Source organism: Rosa chinensis, chromosome 1 (genome assembly GCF_002994745.2).
Source record: "Rosa chinensis cultivar Old Blush chromosome 1, RchiOBHm-V2, whole genome shotgun sequence".
Classification (NCBI taxonomy): Eukaryota; Viridiplantae; Streptophyta; class Magnoliopsida; order Rosales; family Rosaceae; genus Rosa; species Rosa chinensis.
Window position 1 is genome coordinate 22,895,331 of NC_037088.1, and position 26,801 is coordinate 22,922,131.

At 38.0% G+C, this 26,801-nt stretch overlaps 1 protein-coding gene across 13 annotated transcripts; it reads left to right on the forward strand.

The window, feature by feature from the left end:
- Positions 1-4,181: 4,181 nt before the first annotated feature.
- Positions 4,182-25,943, forward strand: LOC112194316. Of its 13 annotated transcripts, none has more exons than XM_040508866.1 (22): positions 4,182-4,502; positions 4,816-4,896; positions 5,455-5,545; positions 7,221-7,456; positions 7,571-7,631; positions 7,735-7,787; positions 8,800-8,902; positions 8,991-9,078; positions 9,485-9,548; positions 10,569-10,835; positions 11,004-11,148; positions 11,458-11,651; positions 12,625-12,940; positions 13,127-13,204; positions 13,330-13,895; positions 14,151-14,765; positions 14,918-15,072; positions 15,862-16,076; positions 16,161-16,294; positions 16,394-16,725; positions 16,811-16,914; positions 17,068-17,443. In XM_040508866.1, exons 13-22 carry the CDS (start codon positions 12,658-12,660, stop codon positions 17,136-17,138), a joined length of 2,553 nt encoding a protein of 850 aa, XP_040364800.1. In that variant the 5' UTR covers positions 4,182-4,502; positions 4,816-4,896; positions 5,455-5,545; positions 7,221-7,456; positions 7,571-7,631; positions 7,735-7,787; positions 8,800-8,902; positions 8,991-9,078; positions 9,485-9,548; positions 10,569-10,835; positions 11,004-11,148; positions 11,458-11,651; positions 12,625-12,657; the 3' UTR covers positions 17,139-17,443. The 13 variants fall into 13 exon arrangements, 5 of the variants coding, with proteins under 5 accessions (XP_040364800.1, XP_040364795.1, XP_040364790.1 ...); XM_040508861.1 differs by having other exon boundaries at positions 4,183-4,502; positions 12,635-12,940; XM_040508856.1 differs by lacking the exon at positions 11,458-11,651 and having other exon boundaries at positions 4,183-4,502; positions 12,635-12,940.
- The last annotated feature ends 858 nt before the right edge of the window (positions 25,944-26,801 follow it).

Sequence of the window (26,801 nt, forward strand, 5' to 3'; positions counted from 1 at the left end):
AAGTTCTTTGAGATCCCAACCATCTGAAATGCTGAGGGAATTCTCTATATAACCATAGTCTTGCAAATTCACTAATAGAATTCATTTGAAAAAATTGTGTAAGCATGGTCATAGAATTCGTGGGCTCTTCCAAAATTTCCCTTATTGGGGTATGACTGTAGTACCTGACTTGATGCCTATTTGGAAGATGAATTTGTAGGCGCTCAACAGAAGGATATATACGATTCATTGGAAATGTGAAAAGCTTCCACAATGCCTCAGGAGCACAGATCCATCTTGCATCTAAATACTTCGATATTTCATCATAGTTTGGTCCCAAGCGCACCTCTAAAGAAACACGATCAGGTCCCTTATAAACATACTTATATAGATATTTCACACACTTTATGTTGCTACATACCTCCAAATTTATATGGCAATCATACTTCAATAACAATCATGGATTATATGGGACAACCCATCTGTTATCAATTTCTACTTCAGTATTTCTATCCAATACAACAGATCTTCCATCATTGCGCCTCCTATATATAGGGTAACAATCATTTCCTTGCACTGTAAATTCAGAAAATTGCTTTAGATAATTTCTCTTGCAACTCCCATTTTTCATACATGGAGAGTTTTCATTAAGAGTTCCACATGGTCCATGTATCATATGTTTAAGTACAATATTGTAGAGCTCCGGTTCTTCATCTCTGAATGGAATTTCCGCCCTTACAATGTGATCATAATCATCGGGTGTGTTCAATTTGTCATTCTCATCAAGAATGATAACCATGTGACAATGTGGCAAACCTATTTTCTGAAACTCAATGACATGCACATGAGCGATGACCTTTCCAAGAACTCCAGTTTTGTAAATATCTTTCTTTAGAACATATTTTGCTCTGAAAACTCGAGTTAGCAAATCTGGTCGGTCTTGTGCCGTTTGACCAGGGAGTAATTCATTAGCTATTTCCTCCCATGCTGGATTACACGTCATGGTTAGCAATATGTCAGGTTTACCATATTTCTGAACTATCGCCATAGCGTCTTGATAACGTTGATGCATATCTCTTGGACTTCCACCAAATGATGAGGGGAGTATTGTTCTTCGCCCCACATTTTCTGTTCACATTAACAAAAGACATCAACTTAGCTAGTTGTGAATATATATACTATACTTTTGTTTGTTTGATCGAATTTTCTTTTTCTATTTAAAAAAAAAAAAACGTTTCAACATTATATGTGTTGTGTGTTCTCTATTTAAAGGTTATGTTTGCATGGGAAAGGGTTGTGTCATCAATCTCATGACTTGGTTGTGTCTGCATGTGAAAGGGTTGTGTTCTATAACCTGGTTGTGTTTGCATGAGAATGGTTGTGGGAAAGAGTTGTTTGTTATCTATCTAATGACTTGATTGTGTCTGCATGGGAAATGGTTGTGCTCTTTTGTTTTAAAAGTTTTCTAGAATTTTATGTATGTGTTTTTTTTTTCTTTGGTCTCATGGTTGTATTTTTTTTGGGGTACAACATTCGTTTGTTCCTCCATCCCATTTGTTATGAATGATATCTCAGGGAAAGATGAAGAGTCCACTTTCCGCTTAAAAAAAATAAAAATAAAAAATAAATAAAAAATTTACCTGCACTGACTTCACCAGCTTGGAAAGAGTCATGTAAGCCCTGATATAATTCTGATCGAATGGTGCTTTGATTACTTTGCAACCATCGAAGCCTGTGTGCCTCAATCTTTACATAATTGTCAACGATGTACTGTTGCAGTAAGCGACCACCACATAATATTAAGGATGGATCTCCCTCACGTATCTAAATCATAGAAACTTTGATTTAGCATCAAATAAGTTAAGATACGGCTGCAAAAAGTATTTAGTATTGAAAGAATAGTTTAAGACCGTGTAAAAGAAAATAGCTATAACCTGCAAAATATATGCGTAGAAGTCTCTACATGTACATTCTGATCCATCATCGTTACGGCTATTTATATCCCATCCGTAGCTCCCATGAGGAAGTAATAAAGGATATTGAAGTGGATCATAATATCCAGCCACATCTTTTACATTCATTAGTTGGCCACTCATAGTTTGAACTACAATATCTCTCCCATTAACCACATTGCTTTCTGCATCATCTAAGAACACAGCTGCTACTTGTGATACACTTGGAAGGCTATATTGACGATGATTGGATGGTTGCTCCCTGATAATAAGCTTGCAAGTATTCAAATCTTCACGCTGTGAAACATAGCGAAACATATGCACAAATGGATTGCACTGATCTAGCACTCGCTTTATTTTCACTAAAACTTCTCTAAGCATTGTTTTCTGCAATCCGATTGTCAATCTCATTCTCTGTATCATATATATAAATTTGTAAGAATCTAGGTCTACTTCCTTCTACAGGTAAAAGGCTTCTTATTTGATGATATATTGAACCTTGGGCTCGAAATGTGTAGACTCCGCTTCTGGCATTCGCAGTGTTATCATCTACATTCACACCCATTGAAGTGAAAGAGAACACATGGTTGTAGGCACGAATATATTGTCTAAAATGTCTTCCTTCTGTCGTTTGCTCGGAAAATAATTGAAGAAGTTCAATTGGTGCTGGAATTGTGGGCAACCTAGTCTTCCCATTCAAACAACAAAAGTTTTTAGACTCCAAATGGAAGAATTTTGCTGCACAATGTTGACATATTGATGGGGCTGGTAGTTGAATTGTCCGGAACCCTCGACTTTCATAATAATTCCTGGCACAATTATGACGTGGATTTGTTGTGCGTCTTCGACTCACATGGTTGGAATGTGACCTTAATTCTCTTTGTTCGGGAACAGAATACCTAATTTCCTGTGCTGTATCCGTCTCTCCATGTTCATAAACAGATTGACGAAGCTGTTGGTCTCTGCTTGTCTGTCCATGTTCATAGACAGGTTGCCGAAACTCTTGTGCTCTGCTTGATTCTCCATGTTCATAGACAGAGTGCTGGAACTGATGTGGCAAACATAATTGTCCATCTTCAAATAAAGATTGCTGAAGCTGTTGTGCTATGCTTGTCTCTCCCAAATCCTCTGTTGTGCTTGATCCTCCTATGTATAGGTAAAGTGCATCATCTATATGTTGATAAACAAACTAACCTCTTCATAGAATTTAGTTTCCTTTTAATAAATTTTGATGCGCGAATGTTCATACCTTGATTTGCTGTGCTTGGAATTATGCATGAACGTGCCATACGCCTAATGTGGGTTAGGCGGCGTGCAACCATATGTCGATTTGGTTGGTGAAAATTTTGTTGACTTTGATTGTGGGCAATATTAGGGTCAATCGTAGGCAGTGGAATTTCCCCTTCATGAGCTGCTGAGGCAGATGTTACTCCACTTGTAGAACTGCGAGCATGATAATATGTACGTCTTCTTTGAAGACATTCTTGCCTTCGTTCTGAACTCATAGATAACATTCTTGCTAGATAATTTATACGTTGTCTTTCGCAGCGTGAGAGACGCCGTCGACAACGTTCGGGTGTCATTGCACGAATTCAATATGCATCAACAACTTAAACTGGACTGAGACCTGGGTATTGCAGGAAAAGAGTACGATTATATAAATCAAAAGAATACGATTATATAAATCATAGACATAGAAGACAGAAGTTAGTCAAACTCATTGATTACCACTTATTACGTATCTATGCTAAAGTTAACTGCAGATATGCTAAAGCTATTGAAACTCAGAGATTATGAAAATGAAGCTGTGGTCACTGAAGTTGAATGAAACTCACCGTCTGTAGAAGAGACGGACATAACTTCGGAGGTTTTCTGTGAAAAGGTGAACGCAATAGGTTGGCAGTTGGGAGTTGAGAAGCTTTTGTAAGAGTGAAGACAGAATTCATAATTAGAAGTGCCAAGAGAGTAGTCGAGGTTGAACTGAACGTGGAGAGAGCAGTTCTCTGTTTTCATGAACGTGGAAGAACACGAACCCAAATCTTTTTCTATTTTTTCAGTTTTATCTAATTGTTTATTGTTTTAGTGGTTTGACGATTATATCCTGGAGAATAAAAATTATGCTTTGTTTTTTAATATTTCAAGGGTATTTTGGTACATTTTGTTGGTTTTGGCTAACAAACCTTCTTCTCTTAATAATAGTATAGATATATATATATATATATATTTTTTTTTTTGGAGAATAGATGTTGGGTATATTTCTCTCGTTTTTGAGGAAGCACAGTCGAAACAGAGAGAGAGCGAAGGAGAGTGAGAGAGGAAGGATATCTACGTCTTGGATAGCTCTGCCGTGTACCAATTACGAAACACCCAATCTACTATCTTCGGGAAGCCTCTATCAGCCATGTATCGGAAGTGTTCTTATTCGATGGTGTTTTCATTCTGAGACTGGCGCGAGAGAGGAAAGCTAATCCGAGAGAGAGGAAGAAGAGGAGATTGGGTTGTTGGAATCGAAAGCAGAAGAGAAAGAGTGAGGCCGATCCGAGAGAGAGGAAGAGCAGGAGACGGGAAGAGGTAATGACTTGGCCTGAAATTTCAGTTCTTTATTGAATTTTGGAAGGTTGGTTTGCCATGCATGGTGAACACGCTTTGTGGGTTTTGAAGTACGATTCGAATTGTTTGATTCGAAATTGAAAAACCCAATCAAAAATTCAATTGGTGGGTATTTGAAATTTGGATTGCGAATGCTCTGTTTTTTTTTGTTCAGATTCATGGCTGCTAATTATTAGCTGTTAGAGATGAATTTTAGCCCGGCTTGATAGAGGTTGGCTTTATGTTTGATGAGAGCTCATAAAACCTTTTTTCGTTTGGGATTTTGTTGAAACAGAAGAAAAGAAAAGAAGAAGAACAAGAAGAGGAAGAAGAAAAGGAAGAAGAAGAGGGAAATCGAGTAAATTGATCATCCCAGGTACTTTTTCTGTTAATTGTTGCCCAGTATATGTCAGTTAAAACAAGTTGCCAGCTTTTGCTTATTTGAAATACTATTTACCATATCTGATTACTCATGTTTATTGGGTTGCTGAATTTGGAGTTTGATGTGATTCAGTTTATTAGAGATGTAAGATAAAAGCACAGATTTTCTTATCAGCTATTGGAATTATTGGGTTTTGATATGGGGAGGAAGGGGGTGAATTTGGGTGGTAGGTAAGAATGATTTTCTGGGTTTCAGCTATTTATGATCTTCTGAAAACTGGAGTTATGATTTTCTGGGTTCCTTTCTTTCTTTCTGCTGGGTTTTGGATCTTGGCTATTTGGCTATATATGTAATAGAGCTTGGTAGCTGAAAATATGTGCAGCTACTATTAGAAATATAATTAACTAATCAGTGTTTGCTCAATTTGACTTTCAAACCTTTGTCTGTTTGTTTATTCGTTTTTTTTTTTTTTTGCTTTCACTTCTGTTTGCAGCAAATTTGTGTTCAAGTTAGATTTGACATGGATTTAACCTCTAGAATGATATACTGCAGGGATTTCCATAAGCATATCAAGAGGCAGCTAATACAGTTCGAGAAGAATCTTAGAACTTAGAAAAGAGCACATCAGTTGATAGCAGAAAAGGTAACAGTAGCTAAACCAGTAGGAATGTATAAAACAGTGCTTACAGACTTAATGATATTACTATTTGCTGATACCTTTTTGCCATGTACATACTATTTGGATCAATCTTTTATTTTTTGGATCAATCTTTTATTTTTTGGATCAATCCCAGCACAAAAATGCTTTTGTATTCGCTTAATTTCTGTTTTCGATGTAAATGTAGGTCATGCTTCTTATCAGAATTGGTCTAATCTGTGGGATTTGGTGAATTTCAGTGGGTGGTTCTTTTTTTTTTTTTTTTTTTTGGGTTTTGTCTTATTGCATGTGATTATGTGAAATTTGTTCTTAGTTTCTTTTAGTGTTGTTCGTGTTTTTAGTTGGTAGCCTAGCATCTACCTATTAATAGTTTTATACTGTGGTAACAATTGAAAGTTGGAACCTTTTTAATTATTAAATCAAATGAAAGTCATTCTGGTGTCTGTTATCTAATGTTCTTGATTGGCATCAAATTTTTGGACAATTAGATTAGTTTGTTCCAAACAATTTCAGTGTTATTTTGCTTTTTTTTTTTTTTTAATATTTTTTAAACCACAAAAATCTTGGATCGGAAGTTGTAAACAGTTCAAAGTTTGAGGGTTTTCAATCATTAAACAAAATAAAAGCTATTCTGATTATCATATTGTCTGCTATGTAAGCTTTTTGATCACTATGCAATCTGAATTAAGCTATTAGAATGCATAGCTGGAAGCAAAAATGTATCAGAATTAATTCTATGAATGAGTTTCATAGTATTTAAATTAGGCTAATTAGACTAATAGCAGACAAAACTGCTTAGTTTCTTCACCATTATATTCTATATTATTGCCGTTTAATCACTGTTTTTTTCTTGAGAAAAAAAAGGGACGGATTTAGGTGGTAACTGTAAATGATTTTCTGAGGTTTCAAATTGTTAATATAGGGGTTACATGTTTGTACGCTTTCGGTGTTCGGAGCATGGCAAGTAGGATTGCAAGAGTAAGGACAGTTTATCTTTTGGAATGGAGTTCGGTCATAGAACCAGTCTCTAACTGCCCCTGCAATTGTCTGCACATGAGTTTTTACAGAACCAATTAAAATTAGTGTATTTGCAAGCACGAAATAAAACCTAGATATTTTTCTTTTGAAAGAGGGTGTTTGTGGTCTTTGTTACCATTTTGTTAAGGAGTGGAGAATTAGGCATTAACGAAGTCGCCTGCAATTCAGTTTGACAGTATAGATAGCAAGAGTCTGAACATTCGTCTCCTGCAATCTCGCTTTTCTGTCTTAATCACAGCAATGAACAATACTGTGATTAAGAATCTTAGAGGAAATTTAAACCGTCTAAAAGTGTATCAGACAATGATCCTCATCACCTACCAAATAAAGAAATCATTTGATTGCCGTTACACAAGTATTTAAATCGAGTCCTATCTTTATTCCATTTGGGGTCCCATTTGGGTTTCATTTTCATTTTCCTTTCTCTTTCTGGGAATCAAATAATGCAGTATGAAGCTAAGCTGCAAATTTCCTTTTAGGGCCTTCGGCTTTGATAGTGTGTATTAACTCCAAAAATTAACTATGTAGCTGTTTATGTACCATAAGATAATTCTATCCTACAAGTAGTTTTTTTTTTTGGGTAAATTGTGAGGATTTTTTTATTCTGAATTCTATCCTACAGTTTGGACAAGAGAACATTGCAACTTTTTTGTGCCGCAGCATCGCGCGGCTGGGTTTTCTAGTACATACATCTAAGGACAGGTTCGTTTTCTCTCATTTATGGGGTGCCATCCGTCTTTAGTAAGTCCAATGTGTAGATTTCGTTCGTGGTTTCTAGAGAAAGCACAGTTGAAACAGAGAGAGAGAGTGGTGATTCCGTTTTGCTGTGAGGAGGAAGAAGATCTGCGTCTTGGATAGGTCTGCCGTTTACCTTTTGGGTTGGTTCTTGGTTGCTGTCTTTGGTTTATAGTTTTGATTGGTTTGTTTTTTCCCGTGGTTGGTTTTTAATTGAATTGGGTTTCGATTTTGTAGGGGTATTGTTCAGTTTTGCTGTGAGAAGGAAGAGGATCTGCATTTTGGATAACTCTGTCGGGTACCTTTTGGGTTGGGTTTTTGATTTGTTACATTGGTTTCTCGTTTTGATTGGGTTTTTTGCTGTGATTGGTTTTCAATTGACTTCAGTTTCGATTTTGTAGGGGTATTGTATGTGCTTCATTTTATTTCAGTGATTGATTGGAGGAGGTTCAAGGTGAGGCCTTTTTTTTTTTGGGTAAATTGTGAAGAGTTTTTATTCTAAATTCAGTATTGTCTGTCTACTTCTTCTATTTTCAATAAATACTGAAGTAAATAAATGAAAAGAGGAGGAGGTTAGGTAGCTGCCAGAGAACGAATGATTGTTATAGATATGGGTTTCGTTGGGGGAGTAAGGATTGGAGGTTTCGAAATGCGTGCTGTTGCTGTTATGTTCTTTTTTTCTTAGCAGAGTATAGTTGAGTCGAATTCACATTCGATGAAAATAAGAGGAGGTTAGGGATAGTTGTCAAAGTAAGAGTAGAAGTTTTGCTATCATAGATTTAGGCATTTAGGTGATTAGTGCATAGGTGGGTATTGCGTAAGTATGGAGGTTTAAGTGTATAGAAAAGATAGAGACCAAATGTGCAAGTAATTCAGATAACAAATGATTGTTATAGATCTGGGTTTCGTTGGGGGAGTAAGGATTGGAGGTTTTGAAATGTGTGTTGTTGCTGTTATGTTCTTTTTTTCTTAGTTTTTCTTTCTGCTGGGGTTACACATGTGTGTTTCAGTGATAATAATCGAATCAGATTTCATCTGATAATTTGTTTTGATGGTTGTGCTTCAGCATCATAATATATGTAAAATATCCTCTTTTCATGATAGGCCAAAGACGTATAATCATGTAAAAATCTAATAGAAGGTCAGTAGAGCTGTGAAAAGAAGATGATGTTACAGTTAGAAAAGTTAGCTGGATTGTTTTTTGATTAATTATTAGTGTATTTATTTCCATATGATTTACTACTGGTTTCACTGTTGACATCATTGTTCATTACTGGATTGTTCTGTTTTGAATTTAGTGTGGCTATGAATATGAGAAGGGGAAAAGAATGCTATTATAGTTGTAAGACTATCTTTTGTTGTTTTACATTGAAAAAACTGAGTGCTCTTTCAATGTATATATCTGTTGTTTTGAATTTATAGAATGTTTTTTTTTTTTTAATAATCCTTTTGTTTTGGTTGTGTAGGTTCTATGCAACGCAGTACTTGGATTGTTGTTTTGCCGCTGTCCCTGGTTTTGTTGGTTGGTGTTCATTTATGTAGACAATAGAAGCACTGAAATCTATCTATGTAAGTATAGTATACACTACATATCTTTTCCTACTACCCATACTACAAACAAACATGAGCTAACACTTTTGTTTCACTCATTCTACAGAAAATCAGCATTCTCAATTTTGATAGTGCTCCACAAACTTCAAGCAGATATAGCGTTATACTATGATTGATGTCTTCAAACATTGTTGGTAAGGCTTTCTCTTTCCATTTGGAATTTCATATCATAAGCTTCAAAATGATTAATAAGACAAATGATTGAAGAACGTCACTGCATTATGTTTGTGTACTGACAGGTGTGCTTGTTTACACTGCCACCTTTCTTACCTCCTCGAAACTCAAATACATACATTGATTTAACGTATAGAACACCTCCCCTTCTTACTCTTTTCTATATAATTGAACCCTCTAATATTTCTTATCACTAAGGAGTCATTCTTTTCACATGTTTTTCAAACTTGGTTCATATCGTATTTCTATCTAACAAACGCAAAATCTTTTGCTATAGATTTCAGGTATTTGCTGAATAAATATTTGGTTCTTCAGCTTTTTCTTTCTCTAAATTTTCCTAAACGATGTGTATTTATATTTTTGCAGTGTGCTTAGCTTTGCTGATTGAAGAAGATAAATGGGAAAATGAGCTCTCCTTCAGCTTCACAAGGTATTCTAACCGGCAAGTCTGTTGCTTCCTTCTGTTTCAAGCTTTTAGCGATCTCTTAGAATTTATTCGGTGTGAATGCTTTAGTAATTGCATTATCATTGCTTATTTTGGTTTTACTGTTTTTGCTTCAAGTTTGCTCCTTTCTTTTATCACTTTGCTTATGAGTTGCCAATGATAATTGACACTTTTTATATTACATTGTTCATGTCAAACCATATTTTCATGGTTCAGTTACTGTGTTAAAGCATGGCACACACTAACTGCTGTACTACATAATATAAGTAAAAGATTCAGTTACCGCACATCATCCTGGTCATTATCTTTATCATCTGAGATATCATTATCTTCAACAACCAATATATCATTGATCTTAACAGCAAATACACCAAATTCCTCATCCTACAAATTAAAGAAAACAAATGACGCTGCAGAAAAGCGATCAAATATTGAAAGCTTCGTTCATATAGTAATCATTTGGGTTAGCTCTACAGAAACTACAATAGACTATGCAGTTCTTCATTTCTCTATTTAAGCTTGGCTTCAATAATTGTTTACTCTTTTTGGGTTACATTTCATTTGTATGGAGAGATGCTTATGGTTTAGGGCCTCAATTGTTTAGTCACGCAGCCAAATATAGATGGCACTTTAGCAGCTCTGGTGTATTCAGAAACAGCAGTAAAACTTTGTCTCTTAAATTCTTAGCAATAACAGGACACTCCTTTGATACCTAGCCAATCCTCTTTATCATACATTCATTCCAATCAAAAAATCAATCATGTCCTTATGCATACAATCACTTACTTTTTAAAACAATTCACAAACAATCATAACTCCCGCAGCAACGCGCGGACAACCTTTCCTAGTTATTATACATACATCTAAAGCCGGTTACTGTTTCTAGGCACTGTTCATTCAATTGTTCATATGCACTGTACATACAATAGTTTCGTGATTTTTTTTTTTTTTTTTTTTTTTTTTTTTGAGGATTCATGTTATGACCAAGGACGGCTGTTATCGCAGCCAAATAATTGATCCTGCCATTTCAGAATCATCCAGAGGGAGAGAGAGAGCTTCAGACAGAGTCCCAGAACGATCCAGAAATAGAGAGAGAGATAGAGGTTTAGATTGAGAGTGCGATCTGATCCGTCATCGTTGCAGGCAGAAAGAGAGAGGCATAGAGGATTGTTCATCTAATTAGTGTACTTATTATTAGAGACGAAAGCGATTGTTCATCTTTGTGAGACTTGGCCAGAAGGAGAGGGAGGGAGAACTGATTCGGGATACTGGGTATGATTGAATTTTGCTTCTTCCTTTTTCAAGTTGGGTTGAAATTGGGAAAGTTCTTATATTTTTATTTTTTAATTATTCTTATATTTTTAATTTTTAATTATCTGAGATGATGTGATTATTTAGATGGTCAGTAACGAGTGCTAATTCTGAGGGAATCTATCGTAGGAAACAGGGAATCCATATCGTAGGAATCTATCAGGGAATCCATATCGTAGAAAGAGGCGAGACGAAAGAAAGGGAGGAGAGAACGGGGAAGAAAGAAGAGAAGGAGAAGAGACAGACCGAAAGCTATTGACAACACAAGTGGAAGGTATTTGTGGTTTTGTCAGAATTTGATTTGAAATTTTTGTGGGTTGTATATTTGAATGGTCAATGATTGGATGTTTCAAAATTGAATACTTGGATATTGGGTTGTCAGGGATTTTGTTTAGAGGTTTCGTTGGTAAGAATAGTAAGTAGTTATTTCTTTGCTGGTTTGCAAGTTCAAAGGTTTGAAGCTAGGTTTGAGCCAATTTTTGCTGTTATTGTCTGGTAGAAAGGAGGTAACAAAATCATTTTAGTAAAAACTGCAGTTTGGTAACCTGCAGTTCACTAAAATTCAAACCTCATATTGTTTCAGTATTTTTAAATTTCTGGGAGGGATATAGGACTTGGGAGATCAGAGTGGAGAAGAGAACCTTTGTTTATTGGGCAGGTAGAGGGAAGAGTACCTATAAAAGGGAAGGTTCCAGGCTTTGTAAAGGTGTGTTTGTGTAAGCAAACGGCCAAGCCAGGAAGTTGATGAAACCTGGCCAAATATACAGGGACTCACAGGTGAGTTTGTTTAGATTGCAGAAAAGGTAGATAGTCCACAATCAAATCAAGTTTATGTAGCTATAGACTATGTAGAATATAAATTATTTAATCTTTTGTCTTACATAGATGGTGATGAAGGAAAATAGAAGTGCTTGGATCTGGTAGCTAGCTAGCAATCAAACTACATAGCTTTTTGCATGTTAATGAGGTCTACGTAGGACTTCCAGTAACCTCTTTGCCTGGCCTTATTTTCACTGACTGGCATACATGATCGGCCAATGTATGATTGGTCAATTCTTTGATATGTAGAAATAAGTGCAACACACTTATTGCTAGCCTTATTTGCAGCAGCAGACATCAATTTCAAATGCAGCAGGGTGGTGGTAAAGGTGAACAAATATGAAATGTCAACAATGGAATTCCAAAAGCACAAAAGGATAAAAAAAAAAAAAAAGACAGAAAAATGAGTGTTCTGATAGTTTAATTAAGCCATGCAGTCTAATTACCATCAACATTTAAATGACATATTTTTCACATAAGTTCATCATAATTATATAAGTTTATCAAAAATCACCATCCCATTGTTAAATGAATCAATTTGATTGTCAATTTTGTTTTTCCAAAAGTCTTTTGAGCTGCAGCACTGCTGCAATTATCTTCTTTGATTTTGTCTATGCTTCCTTTCCTTTCATTCCTTTAGTTTGTCTGCTCATCTTGGTCACCGAAGTTTACAAGAAAAGAAAAGATTGTACCAATCTCAATTCCTTACAGTGTTGGCATATCATTTCTTTTATATTCACTTTAGTCCTTCAGATTGTCACAAAACCTCATTGCCGGTAAAAATTTTATCTATTTTTCTCCAGTTGAGGCTCAAGCTGTAGTTTTCAAATGTTTAGATTCTTAGATACACATTTACTTGTAGCTAGAAACACACATTTACTTGTATTAGAGTTAAGAGTAATCTTTTTTAGAAATGGAATGACATTGGCAGTGACTTTCAGGCGCTTTTTGTTTTGGCGGGACGATGAATTTATTTAGAATATCTAGTCAACATGTACAACATGTACCGGCTGCTGCTGTTGTTTATGAACCACCTCCGGAGGCGCAGCTTCCCCTGAAACCAGCAGGACCAACTTTGGAGGGTTTAATTGCTGAAGATTCATATCCACAGTATGCTGCAATTGCTGATCACGTTGGAGAAAATGAATCCGGAGTTGAACATGGCACTGGTGCAAAGAACGACTCATCTGTTATAGCAAAGCATCATGACGTTTCGGATGAGGAAGGATGGATTGCGATTCCATACAGTAAGTGATTCCATTACACTGACTTTCTATACATTGATATTTACTGTGGCGTGGACACTTATGGATGCACATAAAGTGAGTTCTAATATGCAAATAACGCAGTCCAATGGGTACTTATATTCCTTACGTACACTGTAGCATTGTTGTGATATAGTCGTATTTCTAAGGCTCGTTTTGTTCTTGTAGAAGAACTCCCCGATAATTGGAATGATGCACAAGAGATACAATCATTACGCTCTATGGACCGCTCCTTTGTTTTTCCTGGTAGCTGTTTCCTGAATCTCCTCTCTCTTTCATTCCTGACATGTATTTTCCCAAACATGGAACAATATACCAGTAGCTAATATGACCTGAAATCTATTATTATTGTTATTATTTTATTTTTTCAGGTGAACATGTTCATATCCTTGCCTTGCTGTCAGCATGTAAGCAGGATACAGAAATTATTACTCCTTTTAAATTAGCTGCAGCTATGAATAAAAATGGTTTAAAGCAAAGCCCAACGAAGCAAAATGGGAATGTGGAAGATGAAAATGATACATTGTCAAGAAAAGGAGAAAGTAGTCTTGATAGTCAAGGTACAGATCAAATTGGTGAAACCCTGTCAAAAGAGAAGGCTGATCCACAAAAGGATGTTTCTGCTAGTGAATCCCTTCTTCGAATGGAGGATCACAAAAGACAAACTGAAATATTATTGCAAAGATTTGAGAGGTCTCATTTTTTTGTTAGGATTGCGGAGTCGGGTGAGTCCCTTTGGTCAAAAAAGGGTTCTTCTGAGAAGTCTTCAGAATCTTCTGAGATGGATGGTCTAGAGGACACGTTAAATGGAACCCAGAAAAGTGCATTGCCTCAACTCAATGCCATTGTTGATAAAGGAAATTTTGATCCCAAAGTCTCTGGTGGTGTAGCAAGAAATAATGTCAAGTGTTGCTCTCTTTCTAATGGAGACATAGTGGTACGTGTAGTGAAACTTATAGGTTATTTGTTTTATTTTTCTATATGTACGCACACACACTCACATTTATATTAAAAGGGGACCTGGCTGGAAGAGAGGGGGGGGGGGGCTTTCCATTTGCCTAAAATATGGAGAATACTACTGCTTTGCTTTTCGATGCCTTCCAGATTTTTGAATTCTTTTTTTCCTCTTACTTGCTAAATTGTCTTTACAATCACTTATTCTCATTTCATTTTCTTGTTTGGAAGGGTGCAGGTTCTTTTACAGGTGAATGTTGGTGTAGATTTTTTGAATGACCCTGTTATTGAGATTCTTCAGTTTGAGAAGTACCGTGAGAGAAGTCTGTCTACAGAGGCTCAGGAGAACTTGGTTTATGCAAATCCGGACCCATGTGGAGAGTTGTTAAAATGGCTGCTTCCTTTGGATAACGTACTTCCTCCTCCAGCTCGTCCTTTATCTCCTCCTTTAACTTCTAATTCAGGAATTGGTGCCACACATCAAAAGCCCACATCCGGTTCTCAGATTTTCTCCCATTTTAGAAGTTACTCCATGTCATCACTACCACAAAATACTACACAACCACCTGCACCTATTACAGTCGCCAGTTCTAAGCCAAGCTTTGATCGTGAAGACTGGGATCAGTTTTCATCTCTGAAGCTCTTGAAGAGTCAAAAAGATGGTTACGACGGGCTTTTATCTTTTCGAGGTGTGTCATTGGAGCGCGAAAGGTTTTCTGTTCGTTGTGGATTGGAAGGCATCTATACACCAGGAAGAAGATGGAGGAGAAAACTTGAAATCATACAACCTGTAGAAATTCATTCTTTTGCTGCGGACTGCAATACAGATGACCTTCTCTGTGTCCAGATAAAGGTGTAAACAATGATATTACCAGATCTAGTTTTATTTTGTTGAATATGCCTTCTTTTTATGATAGTTTCATAGCATCCAATCATTCATTAGAATGGCATGTTTTTTAATCTTTAATCTCAAGATCCTACTGAACTAGTCAATATGTTTTGCAGAATGTTTCTCCAGCACATGCACCCAATATTGTGGTGTATGTAGATGCTATAACGATTGTCTTTGAGGAGGCTTCAAAAGGTGGACAGTCTGTATCGTTACCAATTGTATGTGTGGAAGCAGGCAGTGACCATAGCATACCAAATTTGGCACTCAGGTTATTGTTAGGTCTTGGTATCATTTAAGAATTCATCTTTATCACATAGTAGCACTGCAATCTTTTTTGTTACTCCTAAAAGTTCTATTTTTTGTGTTTTCTAAATCTTAATTGAAATATATAGCGAGGGTTAGGACTTAGGACGTTATATGAGTTGCAAATGCCAAGAAGTTGAGGTCAAGTTGTCTGAAGACTGATTGCTTGCTGCTCTGTGTTCACGTAGGAGTTGTGCCTTTATATGCACAAATGTAAGCACAATCTTAGGACAGTTGAAAAAGTTTAGAGACCAGCAGAAAAAAAAGAATAACAGCTTACATCTGCTTTGACACCAAATTGGCATAGGGAAACAACCTCAGTCTAACTCGTTGGCAGGTTTTCACACAGCAAAATGCGCACCTTGCGCACAGAAAATGTTCACCTTCATTCTGTGATAATAGATATTGCCTTGGGAGGCGGATCCAGCAAGAATGAGTCGAGTCATAAGGGGAGACAGAAGCTTGAGGCTGGAGGTTCATGTCTTTGGGTCTTGAATTTGACTTGCATGAATAAAGAATAGTTGGGAAAATACGTAACATAGTCACTGAAACCTGTCAGAGTAGATATCAGGATTAAGACCTAGAGAGCGGTAGCTAACCAGTAGCTATTAAGGTTGCTATTGTAAACATTGTAAAATTGATGTTCACTACTATCATGGGAATCTTTAATTTAGACATTTTTTGTTTGTTTGTTTAGTTTTGGAATCTTAAGCTTAATTCTTTCTCTTGATCTCACTAGAATTTCTTGTGACAGGAGAGGTGAAGAGCATTCTTTTATTCTTAAACCAGCAACAACCCTGTGGAAGAATTTCAAGACTGGTGGTGATAGAAGCACTCAACAATCACTAGCACAGGCTGGAAATGCAGCATCAAGTTCACATCTAGCATTGAAGACTGCTGAAGGAAAAAGGGCTGCTTCAACCGCTGACCAGTATGCAATTATGGTATCCTGTCGGTGCAACTACACGGGTAATTATATTCCTTTTAGTTTACCATATATAGGGAATTTGAGTATGTCGTTTTTAATTGTGATACTTTTATGTATGTCTGCAGAGTCAAGATTGTTTTTTAAACAGCCAACAAGTTGGCGACCGCGTATGTCAAGGGATCTTATGATATCTGTTGCGTCTGAAATGTCTGGACAATCTAGTGCACCAAATGCTGGAGTCTCCCAACTTCCTGTTCAGGTTTCATATACTGATAGCTTGTATCATATGTGTATGTGGGAGCTGTCCTTTTTTTTATGTTTGTGAAGTAGGTTTCATCTAAACTTTTCAATTGGTCAGGTCTTAACTCTTCAGGCTTCAAACTTAACAACTGAAGATCTATCTCTGACGGTTCTTGCCCCGGCTTCATTTACTTTGCCACCTTCAGTCGTATCCTTGAATTCTTCACCTTCTTCTCCAATGAGTCCATTTGTTGGTTTTCCTGGGTTTACAGGAAGAACAACTGCCGAGAGACATAACTCTACAATGCAGAGGCTGAACTCAGCACCCTCTATATTGACAAATCAGAAACAAGCTTCTTCTAAAGAACAAGCTTCTCCAGTATCTGATATTGTTCCTACTGCTGGTTTAGGTTGTACACATTTGTGGCTTCAGAGTAGAGTTCCACTAGGGTAATACTTCAACCCCCCTGTCTCATTTTGTTTGTTTTATGTTCATGGTTATTCCAATTATTATAATATTCTATGGACATGTTAGATGTGTTCCCTCCCAATCTACGGCCACCATCAAGCTGGAGCTACTTCCATTGACTGATGGCATAATTACGCTGGACACTCTTCAGATTGATGTCAAGGAAAAAGGTAGTTATCCCCCTGTTTCTACTGCAGATTATAGGTCATCCATTTCACTGCGTAACATTATATATCTGTGAAAACTTCTGCCCTTAATTACTTGCCAAAACGCAACTATAGATTTCTTCTTCTGACGGAGGGTAATATTTTCTGGCATAACAGGTTGTACTTACATACCTGAGCACTCGCTGAAGATTAATGCCACATCCAGTATTTCCTCGGGGATTCTTTAAGAAACATCCTGTGCAACATGCATTTCATTCCACATTCGTATTGAAGTGTCAACGTCTGTAGTCATCGAGCATCAGGCTCTCAACAACAGGCACTGAGGTTTCCCTTGCTTTGTTCAGATAAAATTGTCATGTCAATTTGTCTTAGAAAACACAACCTCACAGTATGTGTTGTAAACCGGGATTTGAGAATAGGGATTTTTATAGCATACCCCTTATTGGGAGACTGTATTCTTTGTAGATGAATCTTTACTTGTGTGAAATGTATTCGATTAATGCAGAAAAGTTATACACCTGATCATTTACTATGTTTTGCTAAATTCTTATTAGTGTGAGTAGCTGCCCACGTCACGTCACGAACTCATAAAATGTAGAAGTCCTATTACATACAAATCATATAGGTAGTTTAACTTTCAACATCATGTTTATATTACAGGCATGAATCATGTAATGGCCAGAGCCTCGGAGAGTACAGCTTTGAAGAAGTCCTCAGCTAATAGGTTTGTTCCATATACTAAAACCTTGGATTGCAAATGATATCAATTGGAGGCCTCCAGATATAGCATGGCATTAGCTGATTGGCTTCCGGCTATCAGTAAGCTTCCTTCACTGCTAGAGTTGGACTTGACTTTTTCTCATCTTCATCACCTCCCACAGACTTCCATATCTAAATTTCACATCACTCTTGGGCTTTAAACTCTCAGATAACTACTTGTCACAGTATGTCTCCAGTTCTAGACTTCCTGAAAGTGCATGGAAAAATAAACATTGTAGTTTGCAGACTCTAGACCTATCATATAATTCTGTAAGTATGGATGTACAACAATTTGTTGAGGCTTTGTCTACATGTAGTAATAGTAGCTTAGAAGTGCTAGATTTCATGTCAAGTAATAGTAGACCTATCATATAATCCTGAATCTTTGGGATCCCTTAAATATTTGGTAAGTCTTGGGTTCAGAAAGAACTCATTCTCGGGTCCTCTCCCAGCCACAATAGGAAATCTGTCACATTTGCAGGTCCTGGACCTGGCCTTCAACAACATGATGAATGACACCATCCCAGTAAGTATCGGACAACTTTCAGAGTTGAGAGCATCATTATTCTGGGGAGTCTGGGGGTGGTTGGGAAGGTGTTATATATGAAATTCATCTTCCCAATCTCTCTAGTTTGATAAGTTCTTCTCTCTCTTCCACAAACTCTCTGGTTTTCCATGTCAGTCTTGACTGGACTCCTGCCTTCAATCTATTGTTTCTCTCCATCAGTGATTGCAAACTGATGAATCCCGCTTTTCCAATGTGGCTCAGAAATCAGAGTTTCCTCGATGAAATAAATTTCTCAAATGTTGGAATTTCAGATGCAATACCTGATTGGTTTTGGAAAATGTCACAATCTTATTATGATTGGCGGTTTACTGTGGATCTCTCTGATAATCAATTGAGAGGGCACCTTCCAGGCACAGTAAATTTTTCTGTTGGAGCATACGTTAATTTGAATAACAACTTCTTGGAGGGTTCTCTTCCACTTGAGCAAAATGTAACGGAGCTCAGCTTGTCAGACAATAGATTTTCCGGACCAATTCCCTTGAGCATGAGCATTGGCGAGGAGATGCCAAATATGGTGACCCTAGATCTTTCTAGGAATAACCTGATCGGTAGCATCCCCGCTTCCATAACAAAACTCAAGAAATTGGTTTTGCTTGATCTCCCTGTAGTAAATATGCACCTTTTACCCAGAACCTTGTTTCTCTTTATAGACTTATGACTGCAAACAGTAATAGGATGATGATGCAAAATATCACAGCAAGAAAACCACAGCACACGAACACAGAATTTTTTAGAGGTTCAACAAAAACTTTGCCTACATCCTCTGTGTGATCTCTCTTGAGAATCACTAGCACTATGGAGAATAACAACTTGATTACAAGTTCTTATTGAAATCCCTATGCTAATCCCCAACCCCTTTGCTAGATCTCTCTATCACCCTTGGCTCTCCCTGCCCCTGTGTTTGTATGTTAACTGAGAACTCTCTGAGATCTCTTCTCTGATCTGAGGACACATTATGTGACCTCCCTGCAGCCCTATTTATAGATTATAGGTGCTGGTTACAAACATGTCACATTAGGATTCCTAAAACTATTAGAACAAGGAAAGAGATCTAGCTTTCCTATTCCTAACTAGAATAGAACTTACTTTCCAGGTCTAAATCAATAGGAATAACACTTCCTATTCCAAAACCCATTAGGATGCTAGAAGAATTCTTGTGCGCACTAATCTTCATTTACCCATTTGGTTTTGCCTTGAATCCTAATCAACTTGGGCATATCAACGAGCCAAATTCACAACAATCTCCACCTTGGAGAGTTGATACCAAACTGATTGCTGCAACCGCCAGGATATCTTGTAGTTCTCGAAGTAATCCTGAAACCTTCAAGAACCTTCACCTTGGCAAAAGTCTATTTGCCTCAATGCACCTCAAGTGAGGAGGTGCTCCACCTCAATCTCAACATGCTGTAAGATCGAGCAGGTTCAAGTAACACTTGAACTCCTCCATGGCAATGGTCCTGGTCAAACAATTTGAGACATTCTCCCTTGAATGAACTTTCTCAGTTGTTATCTTCCTTAAGTTGACCCAACCTTCGCTTCGATGACCATGAACATCAATATGTTTCGTCTCTGCTTGAAACACTTGATTCCTTGTCAAATTGATGACCCCATTCTTCACCACAACAACTTGTTGAATTCCAAACTCACTCAATAACCCATTAAGCCATAATGCTTCTGTGGAAGCTTCTGTTAGTGCCATGTAATCTACTTCAGTGGTAGACAACGTCGTAGCTAATTCCATAGTTTCTCTACAACTTATTAAACCTTCACCATAAGTAAAGACATAACTTGTTGTAGGTCTTCTCTTGTCTAAGTCTCCTGCCAAATCTGAATGCTCATGACCAGCATTGCATGCTTGTACTTGTTGCCTTTCAGACACAAATCCATGCTCCTTGCCTTTCAGACACAAATCCATGCTCCTTGTTGTAGGTCTTCACTGCTTGCCAGTGTCGTCTACCCGGATTCACCATATACGTTGACACAACGCTCAATGCTTGAGCTAAACCTGGTCTTGTGCAGATTCTAGCATAGATAAGACATCCCACTACTCTTGCATAAGACACATTCATCATCTCATCTAACTCCTTCGTAGATGATCTCTGCACACTCAACTGGAAGTGTGCTACTGGTGGAGTAGACACAGGTTCATAAAACAACCATATTTTTCCCGCTTCTCTGTCCCTTCTTATCTTCACTCCTAGGATCTATTGTGCAGTTTCTAGATCCTTTATGTCGAATTCCTTCCCTAGTTGTGTCTTTAACTTCGAAATTGTAGACATATCCTGACATGTAGTCAACACGTCACCTAAATAAAGTAGCAATAGTAAAACCATACTATCCTTGAACACATGATGATAAAGGCAGTTATTCGCTGGTGAGATTTGGTCATAATCGACCTTTACTTTCTGCGAATACTCCTTGGTCAATACTCGAGCTGTGAATCTCATGGCTTCCTTATCATGCATTCCTTCCGTTTTCCTATAAACCCACTTACAACCAACCTGATTTCTTTCTTTGGGCTTAGGAACCGACTCCTGAACCAAGTCCTTCTGTATGGACTTCTTCATCTGTTCTAACATAGCTCCCATCCAACTTTCTTGTACATCATTTGCTATAGCTTCCTGATACGTGGTTGGATCTCCTAGACTGAAACTTAGAGCATACTTGTCCAATGCTATGCTTCTCTGGAACTCCTGCCCAAGTGACTGACGAACCGAGTTGTAGGTTCGCAGTGCTAATTGCTCCACCTGAGCTTGTATTAATGACTGTTGTTGTTGCTCTAAGACTTCTTCCTCGATAACCCCTTTATCATGCTCCACCTGCTCAATTTGCTCCACCTGAGCTGGAGTTTCTTCCATGATCCCTTTGGTTAGAGGAACTTCGGTTGCTTTCTCTACAACATCAGTCTTCTTCTTCACCTCACTTGTCTTGACTTCATTGAACGGCATTGTCTCCTCATCAAAAAAGACATGTCTACTTAGAACCCTTTTCTTGCTGACAATATCCCATAACTTGTAGCCCTTTACTCCTTTCTCAACACCGAGAAATATGCACTCGCGTGACTTTGGCTTGAGTTTGGTTTGCTCATTGTCGGAAATATGAGCATATGCACTACTACCAAACACCCTTAAGTTAGAGTAGTCAACTGGTTCTCCAGACCATACCTCCTCTGCACACTTGAAGTCCAAGACTTTTGATGGTGACTGATTAACCAAGTAACACGCATGGTTAACTGCATCTGCCCAAAACGTGTCCGGTAATCCTGCATGCAGCCGCATGCTTCTTTCTCTCTCCAAGAGAGTTTTATTCATCCTTCTAGCAGCTCCGTTTTGTTGGAGATTCTCTTTCACCATGAAGTGTCTCGTGATTCCTTCATCCTTGCAAAATTGTAAGAACCTTTTCATTCTATATTCACTGCCACCGTTACTTCTCAAATACTTAATTTTTCTGCCTGTTAGATTTTCTACTTATGTTTTCCACTCCTTAAACTTGGTGAAAACCTCGGATTTCTCCCTCATAAAGTAGACCCAAATCTTCCTTGAAAAATCATCTAAAAAATTAACAAAGTACTTGAAGCCTCCTATAGACCTTACTGGTGCCGGGCCCCATACATCTGAGTGAATATAATCCAGCAATCGTTTGCTTTTGTTTTCATAATTTGCTAACTTGAATGCCACCTTCTGCTTCCCAAGAGTACAATCCTCACAGAAGTTCAGTTTGCAAACACTGATACCTTCTAGCTTACCTTTCTTGTGGAGTTCCTGCATTCCTCTTTGACTCATATGCCCAAGGCGATGATGCCATAGCTCAGTCTTGTCTTTTACCTTAGCAGAAATTGCAACTCCACTTATTATTGTAGTCCCTTGAAGCTTGTATAAGTTGTTAGGTTGAATGTCGCCCTTCATCACAACAAGTGATCCCTTGAGAACTTTGAGTCTTCCCTCTTCAGAGCGATACCTATATCCGGCCTTGTCCAAAGTACCCAAAGATATCAAGTTCTTCCTTAACTTAGGAAAATATCTTACATTCTCCAGCGTTCTAACAACTCCGTCATGCATTTTGATTTTCACTGATCCAATACCTAGGATCCTACACGATGAGTCATCTCCCCTAAAAACCTCTCCGCTGCTACTCTCCTCATATGTGTCGAACCATTCTCGGATTGCACACATGTGGAATGTACAACAGATATCCAAAATCCAATTTCTAAAAGCATTGGAGCTGGATGTCATCTTTATCTTGTTTGATGACTACATTGGCTGTGTTTGAACTCCTTGCCATCGCCTCTGCTCTCATCTTCCCTTCTTTGCAGTTTCTTTTCAAGTGGTCGGCAGCACCACATTTGAAGCAACCTTTCTTGTATTTTTCCTTGGATTTTGATGTACCCTTGTTACCAAATTTATCCTTCTTACTCGTTGACTGACCTGTCTCCTTGCCCTTGACATGAAGACCTCCTTGAGAGCTTTCGGTCTCCCTACTCATCTTAAAATAAGATTGAATAGCTTCGGTAATCTCATTGTACTTGAGAGAATCCTTACCGGAAATGAGTTTGGTCATGAAGTGCTCGAATGAAGCTGGTAAAGATCTTAGCAGCATAAGTGCTTTCTCCTTATCTTTATACCTCACATCCATCTTTGATAAATTGGCAACACAAATCTGAAATTTATTCAGATGGTCCTGCAGATCCCTGCCTTCTTCCATCCGAAGACTATAGAGTTTGTCTTTCAAGAAGAGTTTATCCGCGTCAACCTCTTTGACATTGTCCAATGTCTTACTGCTGTCCATATTCTCACCAATATGAACCTTGCCCGCGTAAACCTTCTCGAGATAATCCTAGGTCTCCTTGCTGTTCATATTCTCACCGGCACTAGCCAATACATGAACCAATACATGATCAGCAAGATGTAGCTCTATAAAGCTCTTTGCCTTCTTGTCCATCTTTTGCCAAACCTTGTCTGCCATATCAGTTGCCTTATTCTCTATCCCGAGAATAGCCTCGTACAGACCGTGTAGAATCAGGACACTTTTCATCTTCCTCTGCCATAATGTGAAGTTATCCTTCCCATTCAACATAATGGGCATCACATTGCTGCCTGCTTTTGCCTTGTCATCTGCCATTTTAGAAACACCTTGAACCTAGCTCTGATACCACTTTGTAGTAAATATGCACCTTTTACCCAGAACCTTGTTTCTCTTTATAGACTTATGATTGCAAACAGTAATAGGATGATGATGCAAAATATCACAGCAAGAAAACCACAGCACACGAACACAGAATTTTTTAGAGGTTCAACAAAAACTTTGCCTACATCCTCTGTGTGATCTCTCTTGAGAATCACTAGCACTATGGAGAATAACAACTTGATTACAAGTTCTTATTGAAATCCCTATGCTAATCCCCAACCCCTTTGCTAGATCTCTCTATCACCCTTGGCTCTCCCTGCCCCTGTGTTTGTATGTTAACTGAGATCTCTCTTTGATCTCTTCTCTGATCTGAGGACACATTATGTGACCTCCCTGCAGCCCTATTTATAGATTATAGGTGCTGGTTACAAACATGTCACATTAGGATTCCTAAAACTATTAGAACAAGGAAAGAGAGCTAGCTTTCCTATTCCTAACTAGAATAGAACTTACTTTCCAGGTCTAAATCAATAGGAATAAAACTTTTCTATTCCAAAACCCATTAGGATACTAGAAGAATTCCTGTGCGCACTAATCTTCATTTACCCATTTGGTTTTGCCTTGAATCCTAATCAACTCAGGCATATCCACGAGCCAAATTCACAACACTCTCAAGGAATCATCTGTCTGGAACCATCCCCAGGTTAGTAATGACTAGCACCATAGATTTTTCCAACAACAATCTATCTGGTCAAATTCTACGCTTCATGTGCTCACAACTATCTTCAGTGTCCTCGCTGAGATTAAGCAACAACAATCTCTCAGGGGAGATTGACCAGTCCTTTCAAAACTGTACAAGACTGTTTACGCTTGATCTTGGAGGGAACAAATTGTCAGGAAGCATACCAGAGTGGATTGGAAAAAATCTGTATGTATTAATTCTCGGAGCCAACAGACTCACCGAAAGTATGATGATGATGAGGATGGTTCCGGATATAAAAGGCTGTATGTAAAGCATCACACTGGGATTCATTGTGGGATTTTGGGGTGTTTTTGGCAACACCATTGACGACTATGAAGACAATGATGGCATTTCTGTATGCTTCTCCGGAGCGAAGCCGAACTACAACGCCTTGCTCTATTCTCTAAGGGACAGTAAGTAATTATTTTCTTTCAAGAATTTGGGAGGTTTCAAATTTTCAATTATTCAATGATTTTTATTTGGCTTCAGTTTGTTTCAGGGGATGCCGTTGCCGTGCACAGCTATGAGATGGCGCTCATTTCCTCATATCGGGGTTCTTTGGCGGGATTGGATTGGTCTGATTACAGTTATATAGTGAGCATTGAGATGCTGGCCCAGATTTTTAGGGAACTTACCAATTCTCTGAGCTTTTATGGGTTTGAAGGTACTTTTAAGCAACTTATCAATTTTTCTGTACATTACTGATTACTTAGTGAAAGTGAGTTGTGATAAATTGTGGCAGATTTAGATGTGAGATTAGTTTCAGTGTTTGTATATTTAATTAATTACTTGATGCAGCATTTTTGTATATCCTTGCAAAAGTATATTAATTTTTTGTCACAAGACAAACTAAATACCCCAATATTATAAGCTTCTGTATATCTAATTTGCTAATTGAAGAGTCAGTTCTCGACCTTATATCTTGTTTGCTACACAGTTCACACACACACGCTTCCGAATTGCATTTGTTGGTTTGGTTAATGCATGATTAGTGGCTGCACCTACTTTTTGTTGAGAAATTTCCAGCAATATTGGGTTCTAGAGGAGCACGTACTGTGTGGGTTACTTTGGAGCCACTGGTTTAATGCCCATTAAATTTTTCTGTAGCTTCATAACATGTTGTGTATGCTGCTTGCTAGTCTGCTGTGCATCATTTCAGTTCATGCCGATGTGACAGCAACTAGAATTATGTTCCATGTAGTCAATAAAGTGGTTATTCTGGAGGAAGGGGTGAGGTCTATTTAGTACCATGCAATAGTGTTCTACCCCATACGGTTTACCAATTTGTCCTTTTTGTTTTGTTTTTGCTCTTCAAGAGTCCAACCTGATCACTGTTAACTTCATTTTAATGTTGTGCAGGCTGAGAGATACCAGATTCTGCGTGAAAGGGGTCAATATCCATTTTTGTTGGAATTTGGTCTCCATCAAAAGAGTGCATTCCTGAATGCGGCGAGTTTATCAGACAGAGTTAGGCTGCACCAGCTTTTGGATTTACGCACTGTGTTAGAGGTACCTGTTAATGGACTCGGTAGCATCCTGTTTTGTTCTAGGCTTTAGGTGATCATCTATGAGTCAAATTTTACATGTATTTTCTCTGTCCTCGATTGAGAATTCTTTAGGGTGTATCGATTCCAATAGATGTTGCAGAATCTGTCTCTATTACCATTGTTGACATGCAACAGTTTTTCATGTTGGAAGTACCTTGCCTCCACCTCATTCTGATTGTACTTTAACCCTGCTTAGTCAGCTTATACACCTTAGAATGCATAAGAAAAGAAACATAACCATGTCAAACTCATTTTGTTGATATTGCTGAAAAGGTTCAGGAAAGGATCTTAATCTCATTGTTTCCATTATTGGTTCAAAATATATCTACAATATATGTTTTCAACTACTAGAGGAAATGCTTTGCTTTTTCTTGTTTTACAGTAGCATACTCTCCATTTAACATCACATACATACTCTGGAGCGATGAAATCCGGGGCGGTAATCTCTAGTCATGTGTAGATACCTCTACTAGCAAGGCTAGTTTGCTACCTCACCAAGCATAAACAACACCCTCATGGGATCCAACCGCCACTTGCATCTTGTAGCCCTATGTTCAAGCTACGCTACGGTATCCGGAAGTCGCAAATCCGTCGCCGGGAAGCCACCTTCCCGGCCTTGCCAAGTTGCCTCCACAATATGCTTCTCTAGACTAGAATAGTAACTTTGAGTCCCACATCTAAGAAAATGTAAATGAGGGAGCCTCCTTCCCCTATAAAAGGAGACTCCTTCCCACTTACTCAAGGGACCATTACATCTCTTGTAATCTTGTTAGGCCGCAAGGCTCGACACACTAGTACACATTCAAGTGGACGTAGTTTCCCGCTAAGGTGGGAAACGAACCACCATACATCTTGTGTCACTCTCTCTCTCTCATTCTTTATGCTAACTAGAGATCCCGCTCAATCTCTAACGTTAACATTGGCGCCGTCTATGGGAAGCCGACACACAAAGGCTTCGTCACCTACCATGAGCTAAGCCTGTTTAGCGGAACTCAAAGAAATTCTTCCCTCCTTCTTTGAGCCATTTCAAATTCATTGGTCACCCGTTTCTCTTTAGTCATTCTTGAGTCTTCATTGGTTCCCAGTGAGTTTATGTTTGAATTTATGCTTCTTGGCGGTAACTTTTGCCAAAGCATGATCAACATCACTC